The 8,568-nt window shown below is 36.2% G+C and overlaps 1 protein-coding gene and 1 long non-coding RNA gene across 2 annotated transcripts in view; one reads left to right on the top strand and one right to left on the bottom strand.

Annotated features, from left to right (window-relative positions):
• LOC107655737 (uncharacterized) overlaps positions 1–3,603 on the bottom strand; it is a 23,116-nt gene extending 19,513 nt beyond the window's left edge. Inside the window, exon 1 of the long non-coding RNA XR_001630488.1 lies at positions 3,536–3,603. This is a non-coding gene — a long non-coding RNA (uncharacterized LOC107655737). The remainder of the gene's footprint in view (positions 1–3,535) is intronic.
• The window catches only part of LOC107655462 (huntingtin-interacting protein 1-related protein-like), a 23,469-nt gene extending 15,234 nt beyond the window's left edge, over positions 1–8,235 (top strand). The window contains exons 21-34 of the mRNA XM_016442981.1: positions 1,025–1,175; positions 1,265–1,351; positions 1,432–1,539; positions 3,193–3,329; positions 3,414–3,524; positions 4,251–4,309; positions 4,390–4,420; positions 5,867–5,929; positions 6,014–6,114; positions 6,196–6,301; positions 6,385–6,508; positions 7,377–7,438; positions 7,564–7,893; positions 8,011–8,235. Coding sequence (XP_016298467.1) covers positions 1,025–1,175; positions 1,265–1,351; positions 1,432–1,539; positions 3,193–3,329; positions 3,414–3,524; positions 4,251–4,309; positions 4,390–4,420; positions 5,867–5,929; positions 6,014–6,114; positions 6,196–6,301; positions 6,385–6,508; positions 7,377–7,438; positions 7,564–7,893; positions 8,011–8,019 — 1,479 coding nt within the window. The 3' untranslated portion in view covers positions 8,020–8,235. The remainder of the gene's footprint in view (positions 1–1,024; positions 1,176–1,264; positions 1,352–1,431; positions 1,540–3,192; positions 3,330–3,413; positions 3,525–4,250; positions 4,310–4,389; positions 4,421–5,866; positions 5,930–6,013; positions 6,115–6,195; positions 6,302–6,384; positions 6,509–7,376; positions 7,439–7,563; positions 7,894–8,010) is intronic.
• Positions 8,236–8,568: the final 333 nt, after the last annotated feature.

The following is an 8,568-nucleotide window of genomic DNA, read 5'->3' as shown; positions in this document are numbered from 1 at the left end:
TTTAATTACAAAATAAATGTAACTGTAATCAGTTACAGTTACTGAGAAAAATGTGTAATTAAATTACAGTCACTTATGAAAATGTTAAAGATGAGAAAGGGGGTTACATCTGAATATTTTCACACACACACACAGATTTAATTGATTACAGAATTAATTGATTTCTTTCCCAAATTGCATTGACTGCTCTAAAATATGAGACACCGATGTTTCAGGAGTTTAGGACACAGAATAGGACACGTTTCTATGATAACTGTTTTATTTCTTATTTGGGTTTATGTATATGCTTTTTTAAGATTAACTGTTAGATGCCTGTGTTTCCTGTCAAATTTTGTGGTGGATGTGCTTTAAAAATAAATTATAATCTTAATTCAAATGATGAAGGATACAGAAAGTCTGACAGTAATGAGTGTTGAGTCCTACTGTAAGGTTAACCCTGACTGCTTTAAATGTTTGAAAATGATTAGCATTTGAAAACATTTGTTAGAAATTTAGAAATGTAATCAAAAAGTAATCAAATGTAATCAGTTACATTAATAATTGAAATAGTTACACTACTTATTACATTTTAAATAGGGTAACTTGTAATCTGTAACCTATTACATTTCCAAAGTGACCTTCCCAACACTGAATATTAGTTATATAAATATTCTGTCAATATTTAGAGAGTGGACTGACTGATAGCTAATACAATACTGAAATATGCTGTATGACTCAATTCAATAATAGCTAAAATTAACATAATATAATATTAGTCATGTCAGTTTTTAGAGAGTTAGTTTTTTTGTGTAATATAATATATAAATATAACTTATGTCAATATTTAGAGAGTGGGCTGACTGATAGCTGATATAATGTTGAAATACAGTATATGATATATTTTCAAAGTCATACTATGATTTGGGACGGTTTAATCTTGTATAGGATGAACAGAATGCACATTGGGATGTAGCCCAGGTTTAGCTACTGTAGTGTCTATTGAGGGTCTTAATTAGTTCTTCTGCTGTGTGTTTTTTCTGTACAGTTAAGTCAGGATTTAGGACTGTTGCAGCAGAAGCTGCAGGATGAGCAGTTCAGTATGTTGCAGTGCGCTGTGGTGGAGGCCGAGGGCATCGTGCTGGACGCTGTGGCCAAAGTGGACGATCCACTACACGTGCGCTGCATCAGCACCCCAGGTCTGTCCTTCCTCACCCTCCTCCTCCTCATACCTCTGAATATCCCCATCACTTCTTTTACTCTACATATACCTAATCTCTGCTTGCAGATTATTTGATCAATCGTGCTGAGTTGACGTTGGCGTCCATTGATAAGATGCAGCACAGTCATGCGGCTTACTTGAGGAATATGGATGGTAAGATGTCGGTCATTCTCATCAGTAAGCTACAGGTTCAGGTGTTAGTGTGATGCAATCTCTTCCTCCTCCTCTTCTAGACGCCAGTGGTTTGTTGAGGTCGGTGACCCAGTTCTCCCATCTCATCGCTGACACTATTGTGAATGGAGCAGGAACTGCACACTCAGCACCTACAGACCAAGCAGACCGTGAGAGTCCTAATTATTCTTTTATTATTAAAAATGCACACATGCACATGCACGTTTCATATGCATATAGCGCTGCTGACATTCAAAATCAAACTTTCTGTAGTATTACAAAACATACACAAAACATTTATAATTTCTTTAAAAATAAGTTGCATTAACACAGTGTTTAAAATGATTTAAGATTTTGTATTATAAAATCTGCACAGATGATTTGCTTCAGAAAATCCAGCTAATATGACACAGTTTTGGTTTTTAGATGGTCCAAACTGCTTATTTTTGTCCTTTAGATGGTCCAAGCTGGTTTAGCTGCTGGTCTAGATATAATTTTTAATTTCTTAAAAATAAGCTGCATTACCAGTCTTTAATGTGATTCAAGGTTTTTTTATTTCAAAATCTGTACTGATGATTTGCATTAGAAAAATCAAACTTTCTGTAGTATTACAAAACATACACAAAACATTTATAATTTCTTTAAAAATAAGTTGCATTAACACAGTGTTTAAAATGATTTAAGATTTTGTATTATAAAATCTGCACAGATGATTTGCTTCAGAAAATCCAGCTAATATGACACAGTTTTGGTTTTTAGATGGTCCAAACTGCTTATTTTTGTCCTTTAGATGGTCCAAGCTGGTTTAGCTGCTGGTCTAGATATAATTTTTAATTTCTTAAAAATAAGCTGCATTACCACAGTCTTTAATGTGATTCAAGGTTTTGTATTTCAAAATCTGTACTGATGATTTGCATTAGAAAATCCAGCTAATACCAGATGGTTTTGCATAGTTTGTAGATGGTCCAAGCTACTTATTTTTGGCCTTTAGATGGTCCAAACTGGTCAAGACAAGTATAATTTATCATTTCTTTAAAAAAGTTGCAAATGAACAGTATTTAACGTTATTCATGGTTTTGATTAATACATTAATACATTTACCAATGATTTGCATTAGAAAATCCAGATAATACCAGATGGGTTTGTGTAGTTTTTAGCTGATCCAAGCTGCAAAGTTATGGTTCCTAGATGGTCCAAACTGCTCTAGATATAATTTATAACTTTAACTTTAAAAAAAGTTGCAAATTACCACAGTCTTTAAAGTTATTCCAGTTTTCTATTACAAATATTTTGTATTACAAAATTTGTACTGATGATTTGCATTAGAAAATCCATCTAACACCAGATGGTTTTACATGGGTATAGCTTCTTCAAGCTGCTCGTTCCAAGCTGGTCTAGGTATAATTTATAATTTCTTAAAAAATAAGTTGCAAATTACCACAATATTTGAAGCTATTTTAAGTTTTGCATTAGAAAATATATACAGATGACTGCATTAGAAAATTAACACAGTCTTTAAAGTTATTCAAGTGTTGTATTTTGTACTGATGATTTGCATTAGAAAATCCAGCTAATACCAGATGGTTTTGCATGGCATTTAGTAGGTCCAAACTTCTCATCTTTAGTCCTTAGATAGCTAATCAGCTGTAGACCTGGTTGCAACCTGGTAGAGCACATCGATCAAGCTAGTTAGAGCTGTTTTACTATCTCAGTCCAGCAGCAAATCATCTACTATGCTCCTAAAACCATCTTGAACACCTTAAACTGGTAAAAGCTGTTTTTTTTCCCAGCAGTCTGATGATTTTTGGTCCATTTCTCCATAGGTTTGACAGATAACTGCCGGGATTGTGCCACTCACTGCCTCCAGTATCTGAAAGAGCTGAAGTTGAAGGCCACGCTCCCGAGAGCTGACCCTACTGCTGTCCGCTATGTGGTCCAGCGTTTCCTCAACCAAGGACAGGTGCGGTGGACCAGAGATAGCATCTTCAGACTTAATCTGTGTTTGCGTGACATAATAAGTGACCTCTCTCCTGGTCTCCTGCAGGACCTGCGGCCCAGGGGAGCAGACGTGCAGAAGGAAGAGCTGGCAGAAATGGTGGATAAGGAAATGGCTGCGACTTCCTCTGCCATTGAAGATGCTGTGCTGAGAATGGATGTAAGTTACACTGTGTTAAAGGGATACGCCACCCCAAAATAAAAATTTTGTCATTAATCACTTACCCCCATGTCGTTCCAAACCCGTAAAAGCTTTGTTCGTCTTCGGAACACAATTTAAGATATTTTGGATGAAAACCGGGAGGCTTGTGACTGTCCCATTGACTGCCAAGTAAATTACACTGTCAAGGTCCAGAAAAGTATGAAAAGCATCGTCAGAATAGTCCATCTGCCATCAGTGGTTCAACCGTAATGTTATGAAGTGACGAGAATACTTTTTGTACGCGAAAAAAAAAAAATTTTTATTCAACAATTCGTCTCCTCTGTGTCTCTCCGCATCACCGTAGCGCCATTTTGGAGAATATCCACTGAACGCAAGCAGCGTACTCTATATTCGTGTACAAAAAGTATTCTCGTCGCTTCATAACATTACGGTTGAACCACTGATGGCAGATGGACTATTCTGACGATGCTTTTCATACTTTTCTGGACCTTGACAGTGTAATTTACTTGGCAGTCAATGGGACAGTCACAAGCCTCCCGGTTTTCATCCAAAATATCTTAAATTGTGTTCCGAAGACGAACAAAGCTTTTATGGGTTTGGAACGACATGGGGGTAAGTGATTAATGACAAAATTTTCATTTTGGGGTGGAGTATCCTTTTAATGATGCTGGATTGAACTCAGGATTTGCTATGACTTCATGAGTTTTTTCTTATGTAATACAGGAAATATTGAGCCAGGCAAGAAGAGATTCATCTGGAGTGAAGCTGGAAGTTAATCAAAAGTTAGTTTGGGATATAGTTTTATGTTTATGTTTTGTAGTTTATGTGTTGTCTAATTAAATGTTTGTTTGTTCTATTACAGCATCATTGGCTCGTGTTCAGATCTAATGAAGGTACGTTTAGATTCACAGAGATGAATATGTTGTTAAATACATTACCATTTAAAATGCATGAAATTGATCAAAACTGACAGTAAAAACACGTATAATGTAGAGGTCTGCAACCCGACCGGGTTTTTTGTGCCGCGGGATTAAATTCCCAAATAAAATGCGGTATCGGTCGGTAACTCTGGTGTAATTTGAACGGGAGCAGGTGGTCTAACAATATCCCGTTCCCGACGTCCATTTAGAACAGCATATCTGCGCTTTATTCCTATTGACCACCGGTACAGCTTGCGCTCAGGACTGTTATGCACGCGCTGCATGCATGCTTTAAACGTCACACGTTTTATTTGCGTGGTCTGTGCGCAGAATGTGCATAACGATGCTCAGAGCTGTACCTGTGGTAAGTATACGGCCCTCAGACAGAACAGGCAGGTTGTCAATGAGTGACAGAGCAGAATAAGGATGGAGCAAAGTGTGGATGCGCTGTCCTTGAAGGACGTTCAACTCGGCTTTGTTTATATTTTGCTTAGCCTATAATTTTAAATAAAAGATGTTGTATTTATTTATTTTTCTCTGCAAAAATGTCAAACGAATTTAGTATTTTGACAAGACGAATAAAAATAGCTAATAGGTTATTTTTGTACAACCTACATTTTTATTTTTATTTTCCTCTCTGCGACACTTTTTCCCTATTGTGTTGTCAATGTTAAACGAATTGTATCCTGACAAGACGAATAAAAATAAGAAATACAATTTTTCTACAATTTTATTTTCTCTGACACTTTTTTCCTACTGTGTTGCATAAAATATTAAACGAATTTTGTGTCTCAAGATAATTCCTATAAATTCAAGTCAAAGTCAATAAATTCAAGACTCTTGACAAGACAAATAAAATAACATACAATTTTGTGCAGACTACACTTTTATTTGTCAGCCTATCTCTCTTTCTTTCAGTAGCGGAAATTTAAATGTGAGATTCTGGAAACGAGATCTAAATTTAGCGGGAACGGTCGGGTCGGGAAAAAAATTATTCTAAGCGCACAGCGGGTGAACAAAGAGTGAATATATAGCAGGAGCGGGTGGGTGCGCATTAGAACCTTGCGGGACTAAAAAAACAGTCCTGATTTATTTTAAAGATTTAAAATAAATGCTGTTCTTTTGAATTTTCTTTTAATCCTGAATCCTGAAAAAAAGTATCATGGGTTCCACAGCATGCTGAAAATTCAGCTTTATATCACTGCAATAAATAACATTTTAACATATATTCACATAGAAAACAGTTATTTTAAATGGTATTAATATTTCAAAATATCTCTGTTTGTACTGTATTTGTAATGAAATAAATGCAGCCTAAGTTACTTTTTTCTAAACATCAAAAATACTGACCTTAAACTTTTTAAATTGGTAATGTATATCAAGATTTTTCAAGTAATTTTGCATCACTTTTGTCCATAGGCTATACACATGCTGGTGATGGCTGCTACTGACCTGCAGAGAGACATTGTGGAAAGTGGCCGGGTATGATTTGGACAATTTTAGATAATTTTCATAACTCATGCATACTCACACACTCAATCACCTTATTGCCCTATTCCATCTTAGGGTGCTGGTTCTGTCAAAGACTTCTATGCTAAAAATTCACGTTGGACGGAGGGACTCATTTCAGCGTCAAAGGCTGTAGGATGGGGTGCAACGCAGATGCTGTGAGTGTGTAGAATATTTCAAGCTTTAACCTGGATTTATTAGCGTCAATCCCTGTAACTGTGATTTATTATCTCACAAAGTGAATCAGCTGATAAAGTTGTGACTGACAAAGGCAAATATGAAGAGCTGATTGTCTGCTCTCATGAGATCGCCGCCAGTACGGCACAACTTGTTGCTGCTTCAAAGGTAAAATTCATGAGACCAATATAAGTGTGTGTTTAATCCAATCAAATCTGATGATTCTGACACATCAATCCTTCATTTAACAGGTAAAGGCAGATCGAGGCAACAAGAAGCTCCAAACTTTACAGCAAGCATCCCGTTACGTGAATGACATGGCCGCTGTTGTGGTGTCGTCTACTAAATCAGGACAAATGCAGATTGAGAACAAGAGTGAGTGTCATGGACACATGCAAAAAGCATGAAACATACTCCATGCAAATAGTGAAGTTTGTTACCACCAACAATGCTGGAATGCACATTAAAGGAATAGTTCAACCAAAAATTAAAACTAGCTGAAAATGTACTCACACTCGGACCATCCAAGATTTAGATGAGTTTGTTTCTTCATGGAAACACATTTTGAGAAATGTAGCATTAGGTCACTTGCTCACCAGTTGATCCTTTGCAGTGAATGGGTGCCGTCAGAATGAGAGTCCAAACAGCTGATAAAAACATCACAATAATTCACAAATAATCCACATGATTCTAGTCCTTCAGTTAACGTCTTGTAAAATAAAAAGGTGTGTGTTTGTAAGAACAAAGTACATCAAGGCATTTTAACATGATTAAACCATTGTTTCTGTCTAAAATATGAGTCCTCTATCCATAATATTGCCTTCTCCAGTGAAAAAGTCATCGTCTGAGTCAGAAGAGAAATATACACATATAAAGCACCGTTTACAAGCAAAAACAGTTCTAAACAAATATGTTGGTGGATTTTGATGTGAGAGGACAATAGGGGATTAACTTCACAGAAGGAAGCATTATTATGGATTATGGACTTGTATTTTAGCCAGAAGTGACAGTTTTAAGTTAAAATGTCTTAATAATGGATTTGTTTGTTACAAACATGCAGCTTTTCGCTTCACAAGACATTAACTGATGGACTGGAGTGGTGTGGATTACTTGTGGATTATTGTGATGTTTTTATCAGCTGTTCGGACTCTAATTTTGACGGCACCCATTCACTGCAGAGGATCCGTTGGTGAGTGATGTGATGCTAAATTTCTGTGTGTCCTCTTGTTTCTTTTTTCCATAGACTCCATGGACTTTTCCGGCATGTCTGTTATAAAACTCAAAACAGAAGAAATGGATTCTCAGGTAAATTTGCCAAAATGACAAATAGTACAGTTTTAGGTATTAAAACACCCTTACATCATCCAATAAAATCCCAAAGGATTAATCAGACTTTTAATGCATACATGTAAACTCATATTTGTTTATAGGTGAAAGTATTAGAGTTGGAGAAGCAGCTGGTCAACGAGCGTATACGATTGGGAGAACTCAGGAGGAAGCACTATGAGATGGGAGGGATCCCGATGGACTCGCCTCCAGGGAATACAGTCAATAGTTTTGACAGTTCACTGCCTACTGTTTTTCCTGACCCGCCCAATATGGAACTGCCCAGTCTGGATGCGTTCACACTGGACCCACCCAGATTCGAACCACTTCGACTGGACCCGCCCAGACCGGAGCCCCTCGCACCCGAACCCGCCAAAACCAGCTCTAAACGAACCTCAATCTTTCATAAATCAGGCAGTCTCCTCAAGAATGCAGTAAGTATTCACAGACACTGTTCGCTTTGGACCAATTTAACTGTATTTCCAGTGAAAATATTGCCTTTATAATGAAATTTAGATGTTAAGTTGTTTTTCTTTGTTTATCTCACACAGTTTAGGTGAAAGGAGTCTGGGCCCTGGATGTATAAAGAAGAAACCATCATAATGTATATTATTTTCATAGTTTTATCATGAGTCTCTACTGTATATCATCCTTCATGCTTTGACAATACAGTATGGTGTGAATTAAATATTGGAAATTATGCTTTTAATTTATAATATAATTTAGTGAATTGCTACAGTGAAATATTTTATCATGCAATTTTTGTAATTTTAATAAGTACCAGGTTGAAGACTTTACCTTTTTTTTTTTTTTAAATCAGCACCATCAATTGATGGCTGGTAGTTAATTTGGGATCTTTTAACACCTTTTAAAGTAAATGAACTTGAAGTTGTAAATGCAAACTGAAGTAAATAAAAATGATTAATTATGTTGGGTAAGTTATGCATGTGTTGTTTTTTTTAACACCTGCATTTACAGATGCAACAACAAATTAAAAACGTTAGAAATCCATTCAAAAACTATCCATGAAATCTCCAATTGAATATGTTTATCAAAAACTGCACGCATACGTAATCATACACGATTATAAGAAGTGTTGGGAAGGTTAC

This window comes from Sinocyclocheilus anshuiensis, unplaced genomic scaffold (assembly GCF_001515605.1).
Source record: "Sinocyclocheilus anshuiensis isolate Anshui unplaced genomic scaffold, SAMN03320099.WGS_v1.1 scaffold269, whole genome shotgun sequence".
Lineage (NCBI taxonomy): Eukaryota > Metazoa > Chordata > Actinopteri > Cypriniformes > Cyprinidae > Sinocyclocheilus > Sinocyclocheilus anshuiensis.
The sequence above is the reverse complement of the archived record's forward strand: the minus strand, read 5'-3'. Positions and strand labels throughout refer to the sequence as shown.